This window comes from Mustela nivalis (genome assembly GCF_964662115.1).
Source record: "Mustela nivalis genome assembly, chromosome: 10".
Lineage (NCBI taxonomy): Eukaryota > Metazoa > Chordata > Mammalia > Carnivora > Mustelidae > Mustela > Mustela nivalis.
In genome coordinates, this window is record NC_139029.1 from 99,497,311 (window position 1) to 99,517,002 (window position 19,692).

General features: G+C 46.8%; 2 protein-coding genes across 4 annotated transcripts in view; both read left to right on the forward strand.

The window, feature by feature from the left end:
* Positions 1-5,578, forward strand: part of IGSF3 (immunoglobulin superfamily member 3) — a 100,812-nt gene extending 95,234 nt beyond the window's left edge. For both annotated transcript variants that reach the window (XM_082684949.1, XM_082684948.1), the window contains 2 exons: positions 131-598; positions 2,384-5,578. In XM_082684949.1, coding sequence (XP_082541075.1) covers positions 131-598; positions 2,384-2,634 — 719 coding nt within the window. In that variant the 3' untranslated portion in view covers positions 2,635-5,578. The remainder of the gene's footprint in view (positions 1-130; positions 599-2,383) is intronic.
* A 4,662-nt stretch (positions 5,579-10,240) lies between these two features.
* Positions 10,241-19,692, forward strand: part of CD58 (CD58 molecule) — a 40,423-nt gene continuing 30,971 nt past the window's right edge. The window contains exon 1 of one of the 2 annotated variants that reach the window (XM_082684951.1): positions 10,241-10,575. In XM_082684951.1, coding sequence (XP_082541077.1) covers positions 10,506-10,575 — 70 coding nt within the window. In that variant the 5' untranslated portion in view covers positions 10,241-10,505. The remainder of the gene's footprint in view (positions 10,576-19,692) is intronic. The other variant, XM_082684950.1, reaches the window with a different exon arrangement.

Below are 19,692 nucleotides of genomic sequence, written 5' to 3' on the forward strand. Positions count from 1 at the left end.
TACTTTCAATAGGTGTGTGTTGTATAGTATTACTGTGTTACTAGAGTGTATTTGGTGATGGACATTCAGGTTATTTTGAGCAAAGAAATTAAAACAGCCTCTTCTTCCTTTTTTGCCCCCTACCCCCCAGACGCTGCCCTGCAGGTGGACACGGTGGTCCCCAACGCCACAGTGTCTGAGAAGGCAGCTTTCCAGCTGGACTGCAGCATTGTGTCTCGGTCAAGTCAGGACTCCCGCTTTGCCGTGGCCTGGTACTCTCTGAGGACTAAAGCCGGACGGGAAAGGGACGGCCCTGGCCTGGATGAGCAGGAGGAGGAAGGGGACGAGGAGGAAGAGGAGGACCAAATGGAGCGGACGGCCCTGCTGAGCGTGGGCCCAGATGCCGTCTTTGGCCCAGAAGGCAGCCCCTGGGAGGGCAGGCTTCGCTTCCAGAGGCTCTCTCCGCTGCTCTACCGGCTCACCGTGCTTCAGGCGAGCCCCCAGGACACTGGGAACTACTCCTGCCGCGTGGAGGAGTGGCTGCCGAGCCCTCAGAAGGAGTGGTACCGGCTGACGGAGGAGGAGTCGGCCCCCATCGGCATCCGGGTTCTGGACACAAGTGAGTCGGCCCAGGTTACAGGGGAAGGATGTCTCTGCTGGTTCCAACCGTTGGTTCCAGCTGGTGAATCCAGCAGTCTGGAAGAATAAAATCAGAGCTTGATTATGGGGTTACAAAGCAGTTTTCCCACCCGTCGAGGGCATTTTGGCTTTGCCATACCAGTTCGTATAGTTGACCCTCAGTCGAGGATAGGAGTTAGAGTGGGAACATACCATCCAGGAATCTTCCTAATCAACTGGATGTTCCACCAGATTCCCATTTGGTAACATTTCATTATCCACGTACCCAAGCGACATCAGGGTGTCGCTCTTCAGAATATCTCACCTCATCCTGCTCTAGCCGGTTAGCGTGTTTCAGACTCAGAAGAACACAAAATGAAGCCCGAGTACATTGCTGCTCTGTTTTTCTCAAGTTCCTGGCTCACGTGTGTTTTGGAGGGTGACTTGGAGGTGGAGCTGGATGTTGCATGAGTGGTTGGGATGATCAGAGATACTGTAGGGCCCTGCTCGCCATCAGCTGCTCCAGAAAGGTCCAGAGCTCAGTCTTCTCATCAGATCAAGGGACTCCACGGCCAGAGACTGGAAGAAATCATTGCTGGCCTGAATGATTTGTTCTCACAAGTCGCTCTTTTAAGTTGCCCTACTGTCCAAGTGTGGCATAGAGCAGACAGAAGATGGCGTGTGTCATCCTAGAACCTGCCTGCAATGCACAAATAAAGAATCTGCGGGAAACCGTAACCTCTTTTCCGTTTCAGCCAAAACATTGTCCTGGGTAATTTTGATTGGAGGTTTTTTTCGTCTTGTCAGCTTTTTCTTTTCTTTGACTACCTCCTGTTTGGGAGATGGAACCATATGAAATTGAGGTTTTGTAGGTCGAAAGTGGGCGACTATCAGCAATTTCATATGTTTTGGAAATCTAACAAGTATAAATGTGTGTTGAATTTTCTTAATAATACTGGGCAATGGCTATGCAGTAGAAAGGGAAGCAGAGAAAAGCCTAAATCATACTCAGACCCCCTCATAATCCACTGAATAACCCCAAAGTACAAGCAAAGGTGTTTAGTCCACATTTTACCTTCCCACTGTGGATGTTCCTATTTATTAAGTTTTACAGTATATAGAGGTCATCAGCAACCCTGTTTTCCAGAGAAAACAGTCTGCTGCTGAGGTCTCGTACACCAGAGCAGAACTTGATTGGGTCTGGGGCATGGGGGAGCAAGTTTCATTCCCTTCCACATCCAGGAATAACTAGCACTGAATTCCTTACAGCCACACACACACACACTGTGGACATTGGTAAATGGTCCGTAATGGCATTTCACTTGATAATTTTAAGTGAGTAAGCGTCATTTCCAGTAAAACTGCTTTCAGAAGCTGGGAGGTGGGGAGAGGACATGTCCTTCCCAAAGAAGGACGTTTGGAGCAGAACTGAGTCCAGAGGGACACGTAAAGTTTTCACCGGGCAGGTGGTGAGAACTTTCAGCTGCTCCACTATCCCTTTGGGCTCACAATCAATAAACCGCATTTGGTTCTGTAGCTCTCCAGGCAGTCCGTACTGGCTCCCTGCGGGAGACGGAGGCATTGCTTTGAATGAACTTCCAGCTGTGAATGGGAAGAGGCGCTGCTGGGAGAGCAAGGCTAGGGGGGTGGTCACTCCTTTCTTCACAGCAGCCAGGAAAAGACAGGGTGGGTGCGGGAGCTGGGTCAGGCTGGACGCGAGGGCTTCCGGGAGCGAGGGCCAGAGATCCAGGCTCCCAGCCCTCACGGTCTTGCCTCTCTGTTCCAGGTTCCACCCTGCAGTCCATCATCTGCTCCAATGACGCCCTCTTCTACTTCGTCTTCTTCTACCCTTTCCCCATCTTTGGCATCCTCATCATCACCATCCTGCTAGTGCGCTTCAAGAGCCGCAATTCCAGCAAGAACTCGGACGGGAAGAACGGGGTACCCCTGTTGTGGATCAAAGAGCCACACCTCAACTACTCCCCCACTTGCCTGGAGCCCCCCGTGCTCAGCATCCACCCAGGAGCCATAGACTAAGGGGAGCCCAGCGGACCTCAGCTGCGGAGGAGCTGAGACTCTCCCTTCCTGCCTCTTGCTCTGTGATGGCGCAGTGGACGGCACCCAACCCTTGGAGTGCTCACGCCGAAAACTGTCAGACTTGAGAAGCGTTCGAAGTCCCCGATCAGTCACAGAGACAGACTGCCTTGAGGTGGCAGTCCTGGTTGGTTAGCTGTTCTGGAGCAGAAGTCCTTATCCTGCAGAATTAGGCTCCTTGTTTTTGTTTCCGGTAATGTAGTGAGTAGCTCCAGGTGCCACGTCTACTCACTGATTTATAGAGTATTCCCAGGTAGATGTTACAGGGGTTCTTATTCTTTGTAATGGACTCTTTTTAAATCCCTTCGGTTTACCCTTTTTGGATTCCGTAATGTGACGGACGATTTTCTCTTTAAAAATGTACCACTGATGGCAAAAGGAAGGATGAACTTTACAGCGCAAAGGAATCTCTTCCAAGACTTACTGTTTTTGCATACTTGAAAATGCTACCCATGGATCAGAACCCGCCTGAGCGTTTTTTACTTTCTTAATGAGACTTGAAAATTATGTGTAGTGTGGGCCCAGTTTGTATCTTATCGTTTCCCTCAGCTGGAGTGGTTGGAACCCCTTTGTAGTCAAGATGAAAGCATTGAATTTTGCTTCAAAGAACTGTGTACATACAGGAGAAGTCCAGCATAACCCCATTAGGAGTAGATGGTACCCAACCAGCCTGCCAGGGAGGCGAAAAATAGGCTTCATCCCAAGCTTGCCAAAAAAAAAAAAAAAACAAAAATGAAAACAAACAAAAAACAACACACAACCCCCACTTTGTTGGAGAGGAAGTCAGAAGCTCCAAATGGCACGCACTTTGCCAGCTGAAGTGAGGAGAGGGCTACGTTTAGCAGCTCCTGACTTTCAGATTGGTCAAAGCCAGTGATGAGCGAAGGAAGGAGAAAGGACGAGTTGTTGGCTCCATCTGTTCTGTTCTGCACGAGCAGTCTCTTAACTGATAACTGTGAGCGGGTGGGCTTCCATTCTAAGGTGCTTTGCCAAACTCTTAAAGGGAAAGTGGCCAGGGAGCCTGAAAAGGGGACAGTCTGAGCTGAATACACCAGGGCCCGAGCAGCTACCATAGCTAACACCGCACACCTGGAGGGGGCACAGGCCAGGCTGACGGCTAAATTCCTGCAAGGGTCAGGGTGGGACCAGGTGGCTTCCGGAGTCTGACCTTGGAGGGAGCCTGACCTTGGAGACCAGGGGAGCTGTAATTGCTGGGATGGAGGTATGAAGACTAGGTTTTTCTTCTTGCCTGCAGTTAGTTTCCTCAGAGAGAGCCCTGTCTCTCTTATCCACCATTTCTATCCCCCTGTGTCTTACCGCTGTAAGAATATCTATCTGCCCAGGAGAGGTCCTGATACAGCCCTTTTGTGACCCATTCAGAGGACGCCTAGTCTCAGCGGGAAGTGATCACAGGCCTGGGTGTGGCTTTTTGCCCTTCCCCTTCTTGGGTCTTGTTTGTGGTTTTGGTGATTTGGTTATTTGTTGTTATGGTGGCGTCTCCTTCGAAGGCCCACCAAAGCCCAACAAGGCCAGTGTCACCCTGTTCCTTTATATCCCGGGGCAGTGTGCTTGGCTCCTCTGGAGCCCCGTCCTGGTTTACAAGTGTTGCCTTTTGCCTACTCCATGGGAGGAGTGCTTATGCCCTGGGCTTCTCTGATCTGCTGACCAAGAGCACCGTTTTCTCTCCTCTTGAGCTCGCATCTTGAATCCCAAGGGAATTCACAGTTTAGAAAAAGCCACCAGGAATTCTGGAGCTAAGTCTAACCAGAGAGATTATCGTCTGTTCTAAGGCTGAACAGACGTGGCAGGAGGCCATATGGCTGCCAATCCATCTCGGGGTCCGTGGGGGTGCGAGTGGCACAGGTGCTCAGCTGAGGGGAAGCCTGCCTCCCTTCCCCCCCCCCCCCCCACTCCAGTGCTCTCCTTTGGGGCCGTGTGTAGGCACCACCCCTTCAGCCCCCCCCCCCCAGCCTGATGTGCTCATTCCCATTTATGGTGCAGGCTGCGTCAACACTTTGGAGGTCGTCAGCCGGCTCAGCAGGGAGGGAAGAAGGCAGTCCTTGGCCCCATTTCTTCCTTTCAGCTACGTGGGCTTTCTGTGGGAAAATTAGCCCCTCATTTCTAGCCTGAGGCAGTGAGGGAAGACGACTTACTTTCTCCTGTGTGAGAAGGGAAGGATTCCAGAGGGCTGGGTGGGACTGGGAGTATAAACGACAGAGTTGACTTCCCATTGGTTCTCAGCTATAGAAAAGTAGGTGACGCACAAATTAAATAATGTGAAGCAGTTGCAGGAAATTTAAAAGGAGGAAAAGAAACCGAAGCCAGTATTTTAATAATTGGGTTTTTGTTTTCTTTTTTCCCCTGTATATTTTCTCTTGGGCTGGGGGCTACCATCAGAGGGTGAGCATTTCAGCTTTTTCGAAAAATACCCAGGACCTTGTTGGGCCATTTCCACGGAAAGAGTGGTAATGGTGCCCTCCAGTGGCTGGAGACCTCATTGCACACGGCCTACGGGAGTTCTAGGCCGAGGACCCAGAGAGGGAAACTACCAGCTGTTCTCTTGACTTATCTACAGCTACAATGTTGCATTCATGAAAAACTACACTGTGCTAGGCCCATCCCAGGATACTGATATGACCACACCCTCCTTCATCAGGGTGTCTCTGTAGCAGGTTTTCATATTCTTTTCAAACAATGGTTTCTCTGCTTTTATTGTTGACAAAACAGGTAGGGTAAGAAAACTACCCATGCATGATGTAGAGAGCTGTTGGTTTGTTTTGGGGTTTTTTTGTTTTTTGTTTTTTTTAAAGGAAAACTATTTGTAAAATGTTGCACTAAAATGTTTTATATACACTTCAGAGACCTGTAGTAAATTATGTTGAAAATACGGCTGTTTACAGTTACTGGAGCCCATTGTCCTCCTTTCTCTTAAACTGCCTCTCTCCTCTGAAACTGAGCCCTGGAGGTATGGTGTTCTGCCCCTGGCATCGGCCTGCTAGGCTCAAGGGTCAAGCATTGTAACCTTAATTACCCCACCCTGCCCCCAGCCTGAAGAGTGCCTTGTACAGATGATGGGGGTGGGGGGAGGGACCTTTCCCAAGTTGCTTTACTGTCAACTGCTAAAGATGAATCATAGTACATGTACACAGTTACCCTGATTGTCAAGGCCATGTTGCCCCCAGATCTGCGCAGGCACCACCCACCTGGAGGCCCAATAGGCAGCTTCACAAGTAGAGCTCCCAAACAGCTTTCCTTTTTAGGGGCTGGGACAGGAAGGGGTAAGGAGACTGATGGAGCACAGGAACTGACAATAAGACCACACCGCCTTTCTCAAACGATGGAGTGTTGTCCCCATCGACCGTGGACTTAACAGGAAGCATTTTCCGGGAGGCAGGAGCCAAGCAGGAGCTGTGTTTTCCTGTTCAGGGTGCCCTCCCACACAGCACACCAGTCCACGTTCCCCACACCACTCGAACACTGGGATAGTACCGAGGAGTTCACCACTTCTGCAAAGTGAGAATCATAGAATGATTAAAACCACAGCAGTGACACATGATTCGGCAAAACCCATCTGTAATTTCGTACATTGCACTGACTATGCAAAAGAAACTAGATAGCGGGTAAAAAGCAGAGGGAGGTGCTTCCTTTTCTCTTAAAAAAAAAAAAAAAATCAAACCTTTCAAAGGCTTTAATGTGTGCTTTCCTCGGCTTCGCGGCCCCATCTGCCGCATCCTTATCAACTTCTTGCAGCTGCTGGCCTGGCCAGGAGTTGAAATGGGATTGTTTATCCCTTGGGTACCCAGAATGGTTCCATGTTATGTCTTACGCATTACTTTTGCCTAATTTTTCTACCAACTGCTCTCTTTCTGCCAAGGCACATTTTAAAAAGGGAAATGGAGTATTGTGGAAGAAGATTACCCATCCACGCCTTTGGTGCAAATCTGCCCAGTATTTATATGAGTGAAGTGAATGTACATTTCCACAAGAGGCTGGGACAATTTCCATGTATGTAAGATTGGGAGCAGTGTTTTGCTCAGCTCGTTCTGGGATTTCTGAGCTTCCGGGGGGGGGGGGGGGGTAGTTGCAAGGCAAGAACTAGAGCCAAAGAACCAGAGAGGGACGTGTTATGAAGAGCAGCAACCCCATGCCATGTGAGCAGGCTAGATGAGCCCTCTTTTTTTCCCTCTCGTTCATGATTTATCTGCAGTGATAAGCAGATGTGACTGGTCCTCACTACTGGCACCAGATGAAAAATACATCCACTCTCCTTTTGGGGGCATGTTTTCAGTATACGAATAGAGCCTTTTGGGCCCATTGCCTAACTCAGGTCCACCTTTCAGAGCCACTTTGACTCATGAAATCTGCTAGACCACGCATAGAAGCTCCTCTAAAATGCTTGGTAGAAGGAGTGACTGGCTGGCTCAGTTATAGAGCATGAGGCCCTTAATCTTGGGGTTTGGGGTTTGTTAGGGTATGGAGTCGACCACCCCTCAATTAGAGAACACTTGATAATGCAAGACCCCAGCTAGCTGAGGTCCAAGTATCGGACTGGCGCAGCGGGTTTCAACAGGGACCCCAAGCACTCAAAGCCAAGGGTTTATATAGCATTTTCAAGGCACTTCTTCATAGCTACCTACATATCTTGCACCCCACTTTGACAGTTTAACTTGGTTTAACCTTTTGCCACCCTGGCATCACCCTGGCGCCATCCTGGCCGTTAAGTAAGACTTAGGTTTAGAAGAAATTTAACTTGATTTACATTTCCTTCTGCCTCAGCCTCCCTCAGTTTTATGGTGGGGAGGGTTAGGCCTTGAGGAACTGAGCCCCTTTTCTCTGGAAATTGGGCCATTGAAGAGATTGCCCTTTTGTTGTAAATCACCAGGACATTTGCAAACCAAGGGAGAGTCCTGTCTTGCAGGATTGTGATTTCTGCAAGTTAACTATTTGTTTTCTTTAACATCTGGTCCCTGTGGCGCCACTACCTAACCGCCCTGGTGGTATATGATTAAGTTGTTTCTTAGGTTTTACCTACTTTCTCTTATCTCAAGTTACGTGCGCCCTGTGGGCTGGTTAGGGACGCTCAGTAAAATAGCTTCCCAGCCTTCAGGATGGCCATTCTTATGCTAACCCACTCTTACAGTGCAAGGTGCCAGCTTTTCCTTTGCCAAGATGGCTGTACTTCTGTCAGGGCTAGACTCAAGGTGGGTACAGCCTTGTTTTTCTTGGCCTCCACACCTGGAGCTGGTTTCCAGGACTTGTTTTTTAAGTCCCCTGGGGAAAGGGGAGCAGGGGCAGTAAAATAGGTCCTTACAGGTTCAAGCCCCACATTGGGTGTGAAATAAATATTTCCCCCAAAATGGCTTGATAGAAGCATAGCATTTCTCTTAATGAGAAAGCTGGCACTGCTGTTGGACTTGGTCAGAGGAACATCTAACCAAAGAAGAGCTAATGAATCATTCCTTACCCAAAGGCTGGAGGCCATGACCTGAGGCAAACTTCCCGGCCCCACATGACTGGGCAGACTTTTCCACAGCCCTGCTGGACTGACAGCATCTGCTGGCCAGTCCAGTCCATAGCATGGCTGTACTTGTATGATAGGGTGAGAGTGGTGTTTTAGATTTAACTTCAGCTGGACTGCCCGTGCTGCCCCTTACTGTGTGTCCTTGGGCAAGTCATTTACCCTTTCTGAGTGTCTGTTTCCTCTTCTGTGAAAACAGGGGCAGCAAGAAGATTAAATTAGTTCGGGTGATGGACTTAACACAAGGCCTGGCGTAGCAAGTGCTCAGCAGATGTTTGCTGTTATATCATTTCTCAGTTCAAAAACATTCAGAATCTCCAGTCTAAAAGTTTGACCTCATCCTACCTTTTTCAGTTGGCCTGAGTTCTCACCAGCCCGGGACAGAGCAGAAATGTGATTTTCTCACATTTTGTGCTATACTTTGCCCCTTCCTCATGTTCCAAGTATCTACAGTTGATAGCGAATGTCTTCAGGTAGGTACATGACATTGGTCCCAGAAATTTCATTGATAGGGATGCCTTTTAAGATTTAAGGGTTTTTTGTTTTGTTTTTTTTTTGTTTTTTTTTGTTTTGTTTTTAAAGTAGGCTCCACACCCAGTGTGCAGTCTAACACAGGGCTTGAACTCACAGCCCTGAGATCAAGACCTGAGCTGAGATCAAGAGTCAGGTGCTTAACTGACTGAGCCGCCCAGATACCTTTTAAGATTTTATGCTTGACTTAAGAACTAATGAATTCTTACAGTATAGTCAACTGTCTTGAGTGGTTTTGGGATCCTCACTTGAGGCTGATGGAGAAGACAGCAACAATAAAGCACATTTCCACTCGGTTTCTAAACAGACACGCTGGTGTTTATTAGGACAGCAGGGTGTCCTGTTCACCAGAATAGGTTTAGAGTTCCCTTAGTTCCCGCAGCTGGGCGGGGGCAATTCATGTGCTTCTCTACGAAAGGGGGAAGACATGGAAGCCACGTGAGGAGCTGGTTCTCTGAGCCCTCGGGTCTGGGGGTCAGACAGACTTGAGCGAGGACAAGCCAATCAAGAAGAATGACCGATAGGGGGCGCTTGGGTGGCGCGGAGGGATAAGCGCCTGGCCGCCTTTGGCTTAGGTCATGGGATGGAGCCCCAAGTCCGGCTTCCTTCTCAGCTTCTTCCTCTGCCCTTCTCCCGGTTCGCGCTCTCTCTTTCTCTCTTTCAAATAAATAATACATACATACATCTTAAAACAAAACCAAAAAACTAATCACTAGGATGGAATGTTCCAAGTGCCTTTTGCATCTGAGGCGGGTGGTTTGGGAGGCCGAACAGTGAAGGGGCGACTAGACCCGACCAGACCTGGCTCCTCAGCCTAAGGGAAAATCCACAGCGGAGATGGAGGAGGAGGAAAACAAAGAGGAAACTGAGAAGGGAGAAACCCAAGGCTATAAGTCCCAGCTCCGGAGAAAGGGAAGGTTGGGGTGGGGGCGGGGGCGGGCAGGCTTAAGGAAAAGGTGGCCTGAACTTGAATGAGACCGGAGGGACCGGCGGCATCAGGTAATCCCGCACGTTCTAGCAGTTGCCCCAAATGTCCCGTTTCCTTATATATATATATATATATATATATATATATATTTTAAAGATTTTATTTATTTATTTGACAGAGAGATCACAAGTAGGCAGAGAGAGAGAGAGGAGAAAACAGGCTCCCTGCTGAGCAGAGAGTCCGATGCGGGACTCGATCCCAGGACCCTGAGATCATGACCCGAGCGGAAGGCAGTGGCTTAACCCACTGAGCCACCCAGGCGCCCCTCCTTATATCTTAATATTCCAGGACAGCAGCAGAGAAGCAAGCTCCGCGCTGCTGCTGCTGCTGCTGCTGCTGCTGGAGGCAAGCGCGGAAGGAAGTGCTTCAGGGCCGCCCGATCCTGCGGCGGCAGAGTTCTCCGGTCCCCGTACGGGCCCGCCGAGTGGGACGCAGCTTTATGGGGTGGGGGAGGGGCTCGACAGCTTCCCCTTCCCCCAGTTACAAAGTTGCCTCCATCGCGTCTCAGACGTCCAGGAAAAGTGCTGGAGCAGCGGGGGGAACGAAGAGAAGCCTGGCTTTTAAAACGCAAGCCACTTTGATGGAAGGACTGCACCGAGCAGACGGGAGGCAGCAGAAAATCTCTGGGAACAGGGTGGACAGGAAGCTGAGGACGCGAGACGAGGCGGGGCCAGAGCGGGCGGGGCTGGTACGGCGGGGAGGCCGGGGCGGGGCTGCTAGCGAAATTACTAGGGTGCGCTCAGCGCAGTAGGGCCTTAGAGGCCAGCCGGACGCGCCATGACCGCAGGGAGTGCGTGTGGCTGGGCCGCGGTGGTCCTCGGCGTGGTCTGCCTGGTGCTCCAGTTCGGTGAGTGGGGGCCTTCCCCGCGCCCTGGCGGGGACTGGGCAGCGCTGGGGGTGTCGATGGCTTCAGGGCTCTGGAGCCCGGTGGACGGGTGGGGCTCGGGGCAGCCACGGCTGGGTTGGGGAGAAGAAACTCAGCCTGCGGGACCTTGTCTGGCAGAGTTGTCACTTCAACAAGTCTCCCATGGGTAGTCAGGAAGCAACTTTGACCTTAGGCACCGGAATCCGCCTTTGGAAGAGGGGTGGGACTGTGGCTCGCTCACTTTTCCGGTGGTTTTTTCTTTTGAGAATCCTTAATCCCCATCTCCCCCAAGCCCTTTCACCTCCCCACTGGGTGTTTCTCCGGAAGGGTGTGCCTTTGCTGGGGTTCCAGTGACTGCGAAACCACTTGTTGCCCCCCCCCACACACACACCCCCGGGGTGCCGTCGCCTAGCGCTGGGTCGGCCCTTTCACTTCTTCCGCAGCGGGTCAACTCCCGCAGGACGGGTCCCGGCGGCTGGACCTACCAAAGAACTAGGCTTATCCGCGGCGCGCCGGAGGGGGCTCAGGAGCGGCGACTGCCGATTGGTTCCCCTTCTGCTCCCCTCTCCTCCGACGCCGCCCCGCGTTTGAGTTGAGCTCCTGCCCGAAGGGTACCGGACCTGGGACAGGGATCCACCAAGAAAAATGACTGAATCGCCCCAGGATTCCGAAGCAGGGTGGCTGGTGCTCCTTTCCACTCCCCTGAAAATGTAAAAGAAATCTTGCGTGTAGAACTGCGTTCATCCCTTGCCCATTTCTTTAGCTAAGTTAACAGCCCCATGAAATATTTATGTCTCCATTTTTATCTCCCCACCTTTATAAACCCCTACACACAGCCATAGCCAAACCTCTGAAGCATAATAATAAACGCTTAACTAGTTCTTCTTTCCTTGAGGTTTCCCGTTGGGGGCCCCTTTGCACATACAGTAAGTCAATCTTCCATCCTCTTTCTGCACCCGGCTCCCATTCAGTGTCTATGGGGTGCGTGTCTTTGGAGACTGCCTAGCGCAGAGGGTTTGAGAGATGGCGAAGTGCCTACATTCTAAGGCACAGAAGTAAATGCTGTAAGACAGGCTGAGCATAAAGTGCTCTGGGCGTCTACAGGGAAGGGAGCAGTGTCTTCTGTGGAATCAAGTCTGTCTTGTTAAACAAAGACTTCATGGAAGGGAGGGTATTTGAACCTGGCCTCGGAGGATAGATGGTGTGTGGACCTGCTATGATGTGGGGAAAATTCCAAGAGGTGAAAAAGACAGGGGAGCAGAGTGTACAGGGTGAACCTGGGCAGTTGAGAATCATTTGGTGTCCCTAGAGCCTAAGTGAGCCCGTGGGAGCTGGAGGCCCTGCTGCAGAGCTCTCCACATCCCGGATGGGAGTCTGGATTATCTTCTGCAGGCAAAGGAGAATTCTTTCTGGGCCTCACAGAATCAGAATCGTGTGCTTAGGAGGAATAATCTGGCAGCAGTATGGAGGAAGGATTGCAGCCGGGAGTCATTGGAGGCAAGGATGCTGTCACGGGGGGGATGCCATCACAGGACCCCTCCCCCAACTTTCCTATGCTGATGGCTGTGCCAAAGGGGCAGATGCACCTACAGGCAGAGCCTGTCTCAATGGGAAGCTGCCCACCAGTGATTAAGAGCATCAGCTCTGCAGTCAGATGCTTGGCTTCCCACCCTGGCTCTGCTCCTCACCTGAGTTATAATTTCTGTAAGTTGACTAACTTCTGCAAGCCTCACTTTCTTTGCCTTGAAAGAGAGACAGAGTATCACTCACTGGTGAGGAAAGATAATGAGAGTATATACTTCCTGGAATGTGAGCATGAATCACTGAACACATTCTTACTGAGGGTCAGCTATGTGCTGGGCTCTATACAAGGGACTGGGGTTACAACAAGGGACAGACTTCCCTGCTTTTGTGAAGCTTACATTATAGTGGGGGAGAGAGACAGCAAATGAATAAATGAGTAAATATATAGGTGTTGGGTGGTGGTTAAGTAAACACTAATACAGAGATTAGTAATACAGAAGAGAGGGGAGTAGGCATGGTTGATATTTCTTTTTCCTTCTTTAAAACTTTGCAACATCAGAAATCTTTAGAATAGTTGCAAAAAATAGTATGATGAGCACATACACACGTTTCTCCTGGAATCCCCAGTTATTAACATTTTGACACATTTGGTTTACTTCTGTTTATACACACAATTTTTTTTGTCTAAACATTCGAGAATTGCAGATCTTATGACATCTTACCTGTAAACATTTCAACATATGTCTTTTTAAAAACGTATGTCTCCTGGAATCCATGAAACCATGATCACAGGAGATATACCATCAGTATAATACTGTTTGCTGATAGAGTCCAGAAGCTGATCCTGGATCACACACTGCATTTGGTTAGTCCTGCCTCTTTAATACCTTTTAATCTAAAACTTGCCAACTCTTTTTTCTTTTCTTTTCTTTTCTTTTCTTTTTTTTTTTTTTTTTTTGGTACTTTATGACATCACCATTTTTGAAAGGTCTGGGCCAGTTTTATAGTGTCCCTAGAATTGGATGGTCTGTTTCCTCATGATTAGATTCTGGTTATAACTTGCAGGAATGTTCCATAGATGTGTTGTGTCCTTCTCCGTGCATCTCAATAGAGAGCAGATGCAGTCCTATTTGTCCCATTATTGGAGAACTTAACTTTGGTTATTTGGTTAAGGTGATCCACTAGATTTCTCTATCACAGAGGCACCTGTTCCCCTTTGTAAATAATATGTGATTTATCAAGTGACATTTGAGATTGTGTAACTGTCCTGTTCCAAAACAATCTTTCATCCAGTGTTTTAGCTGTTTTAGCATCCACTGGTGATTCTTCTCCAAGTCCACTAAAATATTTGTGGATGGCAGTTTTCTGTCCCTATTTTTCTTTATACATCATTGACATTCTTGAGTAATGAAGAGCTTTTGCTCCTCTTTTTAAATTTTTTTTTTTTTTTTTTTTTTTTTTTTTTTAGTTTGAGTATGGACCCATGGGTATTTCTTAAGATGGCATTTTTTGTCAACTCTTTTGATGCTCGGTGATCCAGATTTTGGCAAATGGGAACCCCTGTGTGCTTCCATGTTCTTTGCCATGTTTCCATCAGTTTTTGAGAACTTCCTACTTTCTGGCACAGAAGCATGTCTTGGACTCATTTTGTACCGTTTTCCTGCCTCGGCCTGTAAACATTAGAGTCTCTCGTTCCTTTTAGTGGGAGATGGGATTTAGAAATCAGTGTCTGGGTATTAGGTGTACTCAAGGCTACTGGAGTCTTCATTTCTAAGCTGTCAGTTCTCAGAGCTGGGAAAGTTTTCACAAAGTCATGAGTTTATCCTGTTACCACTAAGCCTCATTCAACAATTTGGTTCATTTTTCTCTATCTCTATTCCTTATTCGTATGTCCCTTTGCCACAGTGAGAACACTATTCCTCATAGCATCACTGTGTTTTCCTAATATGCATTAAACACAAAATAGTTTCCTCACTGCTCTACCAGTACTACTACCAAGCACAAACTTTATAGTTCGGAGTTTTTTCATGGTTCTTTTTATTCATCCATATATCCCACTGAATATGTACAGAATAATGCCTTTTTAAACGTTACTTGGATTCATTTTTTTCTTCTGGGTGGTTATGCTATCAATGCAATATATAGTTGCATTAATTTGTTTCTATTCAATTTTTGGGTTCCCCCTTGATTTAATTTTTAAGTAGGTGAAATATTAATATGGTGCCAGTCAAACCATATAGAGCTATGCTTGGAGAAATCCTGTTCCCACCCTCTCCCTGTCATAACAGGTACTGTTTGTTTCTGTTTTATCCTTGGTTTTTTTTGTGGTTACAAGTGTTTGATGCAAAAACAGTAACAATAGTAACATCCTCAATATGCCCTTTTCTACCTTGCTTTTGTCTCTTAACCATATGTCTGGATAATCATTCCATATCAGTTCATAGAGATCATCATCATTTTTTTTTTTTTAAGATTTTACTTATTTATTCGACAGAGATCACAAGTAGGCAGAGAGGCAGGAAGGAAAGCAGGCTCTCTGATTCACAGAGAGCCCAATGCGGACTCGATCCCAGGACCCTGGGCTCATGACCGGAGCCGAAGGTAGAGGCTTTAACCCACTGAGCCATCCCGGTGCCCCTGTCATTATTCTTTTTTTACAGCTACATAGTCTTCCATGGGCTGAATGTCTGATGTTGCATTCAGCCACCCTGCTCTCTAGTGGTTTGTGTTCTACACTGTGTAGCCCAAGGAGGGTCTCCCTAAAACGGTAACAGGTGAGCGTGGCCTTAAGGGACCCAGGCAGCTGTCTGGGGGAGCAGTATTCCAGGCAGAGGGGCTAGTAGCAAAGACCCTGAGACGGGCTTCTGGCATTTAGGGGCATTCAAGGAGCCCATTGCACCTGAAAGCAGTAGGAAAGGAAGTTGTAAGCACAGTCAGGGGTAGGTCCTAGAGATAAAGTTCTGTGGGCCCCTTTAAAGACTGTGACTTTTTTTACTCCCAGCAAAATGGGACGTTTTGGAGGATTTTGAACAGGAGTGAAATTACAGTAACTGGAATTTGTGAATGAATTATTCTGGTGAATCTGGAGAGCTGTCCGTAGAGGGAGCAGAAGAGACGCAGGGGGACCAGCACGGGAGGCCATAGGAACAGTGTAGGTATGCAGTGACCGCAAGAGCGGGGGACTGGGTGGGAGACAGGGGGCTGTGTTTGGAAGCGGGAACCAGCAGGACTGGGTGCATCCTCAGGATGCCACGTGGATGGGGCTGAGGTAGTCCATGCATGTAGCCCAGCTCAATAAGGACTGTTGTTTCAGCTCTTTTTAGCAGAACCTGCCCTCTTCTGTTGCTGCTTTGTATAGTTCATCTTGCCAGCTATCTCCACAGAGATTTTCTTTCCCTGTATGCCGAAACAAAGCCATTTACTACTTCTTAAAATGTTCTTTTCACTGATTTGTTTTCATGGTTTGTTGTTTGTTTGTTTTTTTTTCTTAACAATACAGTGTGTTAAACCTGGACATTAGATGATACAGTGTCTGTCTAGCATTTCTCCTTTTTAAGTTATTATCTCACGTTATTAAGTGAAACTTGTTCATTTTTCTTTCTGCAATCAAGATTCACAATCTGTGTGTTTTTATTTAGGAAGAAGATACTCTGAGTCAAAATAGTGTGGTGTACTCCTATAAGAAAACTAGACCCATTGTTATAATAGTAGCTGTCAGGAACTGAGTACATACTCTGTGCCAGGTCCTATGCGTAGTAGTTTGGATTTTTGTTTTCATTTCATTATCACACCAGTTTTTTTAGGTAGAGACTATTAAAGAGGAGAACAAAGTTCAGTTAGGTTAAGTACCTTGTCCAGGTTCACTTCACACAGGAAAGAAATGAAAGCGTGACAGAAGTCAACGTCCATCTGTCTCAGAACCCATGCATTCCCAACCCAAGTTTAGATAAACTTTATGAAGATTTGAAGATCCATAGGTGACCTCTCTCTCTTTTTTTAAGTTTTTTTTATTTTGTTAGTAATCTCTACACCCAATATGGGGCCTGAACTCACAACCTTGAGATCAAGAGTCATACGTTCTTCTGACTGAGCCAGCCGGGTGCCCCCGTAGGTGATCTCTTACGTGTGGCGTGTATGCATTGTTCAGTGTAATTTTTGCTAAGACATGTAAAGTTATGTAGGACAGCACAGTTGCCAGTCACATAAGATTGTTTTCAAAAGCACCATCTGCAGAAGTGGGTTGGGGAAACTTTGTTTGGGCTGTAGAATTCAGGATGTGGATTTATTGACATATTTATGAACATTTTGTTACAGTTATAATCTCTCTATACACCCATACTTTACTCCCTAGTACTTTTGTGTAATCCTGATCACATTATAATATTTATGAAAATTAATGGTAATGCATCATATCACCTAAATTCCACCCTTACTCAGATTTCTCCAGTTGTTACAAGAATGTCTTTTTTAAAACACCAGGATCTAATCAAGTTTCCCACATTGCGTTTGTGACTAGGTTTTTGGTTTAATTTTGATGGGTAGCTTTGAAAAATTTTTAGAGACTTAGAACCACCTTTTGAGAACCAGGTCAAAGAATTTGTTTTATTGTCCAAGAAATTGTAGGTGTTTCTTGAATGAAGACAGGCTTTCAGGGTAGGTATTAGTTCCTCTGTTTAAAAGCAGAAAGTTTGCCTGCATACATGAGGCATGAGTGTTTGTTTGCAGAAGTTTTCTGTCTTTTGATTTCAAGTGCAGAAATCAAGTGATTTCTTCTCAAGTGCAGAGGATCTTTTAAAGCTTTTACATAGGAAAACAGACTAAGCAGTTACAAATCAAACCTGTCTCCAGATTGAAAGTGAAACCAGGATACTATCTTGTCCACTTGTTCAGACCCATTGAGATCTGAATAGGAGTTGTAAAAAACGGAGACTGTCCCCATGAAAGTGCTAGAAGACATCTTAGCATTTCTTTGGAGATAGCTTTTGGTGTCTGTCCACTAGCATCCAAAGAAAATGTCTTCCTGTTACTTTATAGACACAGCATCTTCTCCTTTGACTGTTTCCTTTTTTGTTTTCTTTTCCTTCTAAAAAATCTTCTTCTCCTTGCGCCCTTTTGTCTTTCCTTTCCTTTTCTTTTCCTGCTACTGGTGCCTGTACCAGTGACCTCTGAGTCCAAGGCCTCTGAGGCTCCAATTAAAATCAGTGGAAGTAAGGCGACCTGTTGCCCGGAATCCCTGTAATAAGTTCACGTCTGCTCTCTGCCCCCGGTGGGGAACTCCTAGTTCATAGGTCTGCCCTTTGTGGTCTTGACCAAGTATCCATCTGAAGGAAACAAATTATTTTGATAGGCTTGTTCTCAAGACCCGTTTCAGGTCCTAGTGGACTTAAACTTCCTTTCTATAATGTTCCTCAAAATGTCTGTTGTGATTAGTGTCTGAATTTCCACCAGGCTCACTGCTGTGTAGTTTCTTGAACATCTTCCCCCTGTAACGGTTAAAAACTAGGGGGAAAATGCTATTTTATATACACAGTCAGAAAATAATAAGAGGGCGCCTGGGTGGCTCAGTGGGTTAAGCCACTGCCTTCGGCTTGGGTCATGATCTCGGGGTCCTGGGATCGAGTCCCGCATCGGGCTCTCTGCTCAGCAGGGAGCCTGCTTCCTCCTCTCTCTCTGCCTGCCTTTCTGCCTACTTGTGATCTCTCTCTGTCAAATAAATAAATAAAATCTTAAAAAAAAAAAAGAAAAGAAAATAATAAGAAATTCAGATTCATAAGAAACTAATAAGGCTGTGCCACCATAAATTAGTTTCTCAACTATGAGCCAAGTAACCTGAAAATGGTAGGGATTATATAGAAATTCTTAATGAAATGATCAATAGTGTATAGAAATACCTTGAATCAGACTTTGGAGAATAGATTTTAAAAGGCTCACAGAGTCTTAAATTGCTCTAGTAAAGTCATTATTCCCCAAAGCATGCTGTAGATCTCAGATATATCCTCCAACAAGAACATGTGGCTTTTGAGCCTAATGAGCTCACAAATGGGGCTTTTGAGCAAGATGGTATACGGGTATCTTGAAAGACAGGCTGGAGGAGTGCTGACAATTAGAAACATAACATGAAACTGGCAAAAATGATTTTGATAATATATTTTACTTCACCTAATAGAACCATAATATTTTCATTTCAACATCTAGAAAACATTAATGAGGGATTTTACATTCCCTTTTTCATATTAAATCTTTAGTGTCTGGTGAGTATTTTATACTCACAACACACCTCCCTTTGGACAGACCACATTTCATATACCCATGAGTCAGGTGTGACTGGTGGTGACTGAGGCACACTGTACAGATGGAGAGGGGAAAGGACTTTAAGTGTCAGCCCAAGGGGTAAAACGGGGAAAGCTTTAGCCTGCCAGGAGACAGAAAAGCTCAACAGGAAATTGATTTCATTGGTTCCAACATCTCCATTCCAGATGAGCTCAGCAGGAGTCAAGTTGTAGCTTGACAACTGAGAGCACATGTGGGGCAAATTCTAGGCTGTTTCTGGGGCTGGGGGTGCCAAGGGGCTTACAACCTTCTGAGATTCAGGTTGCTGCTCAAGGAGACGGGCAAGCAGTGGTAGTGTAGCTGAGAGCAGGAGATTCCTGTTTTTAGCAATCATGGCAGCACAAATCATTGACTGGATCTGGACAAGGATGGAATGGACAAGGGAAGACCAAAGCATCTCTCTTCCTGGCTAACAGTGTGGGCTCCGGAGCTGGCTGCCTGTGTCTGGGCACCAGCTCTGTGTCCTCTGCATGACCTCAGTCAGCTTCTGAACTTCTGTAATCTGGTGGCTCCCATTCTTTGGAATGTTCTTCCCCATATTCTCAGGCCCATGCTGTCACTGTTTCTAGGCTGAGTTGGCTTAAGACTCATTTGGAGTGGATTTATGAAGAGCTAGGTTAAAGAAACGAGCTGCACTGCACTTCCTTAAGTAAAAAGACTCAATTTCCTCTTTATTATCTACACACCTGGTGAGCAGATTTCCGACCCCAAAACTGGAATATGGGTTCTGACTGATCTGCTAATATCTATGAACCTAATAGGACATATTATCTGATAACAGACATTTTAGGAGAGTGGCCACTTCTCTGTGTTGTAAACGTGTGTACGTGTGTAGAGAGAGACTTTGTTTCCCAAAATGCCGCCACTTTCACACTCCAGGCAGATGTCAACGGACAGTATGCCGTGATACAGAGGAGAAAGGTTATGGTCACAACCTCCCATCTGGAGAAGAGACTCAGCTCCTCGCTTGGGTTCAGAATGCCCCCCAGATCCTGCTGTCTTCACGCTTGAAGGAGTCTTTAACCGAAACACCGTTAGAATATTGAACATGGGGAAATACCAAGATTTATATATTCAGGTACTGAAACTTTTAGGGGATTTTTTTTTTTCATCAAACCAACTTCAATCTTAGCTACTCAAATCTGCAAGCCATCCTTAAAATATATTTTAGAGAGAGAAGAAGACTTTAAAATCACATCCTTCATTTCTAAGAAATGACTTCAGTAAACAAATTGCATCTCCTCA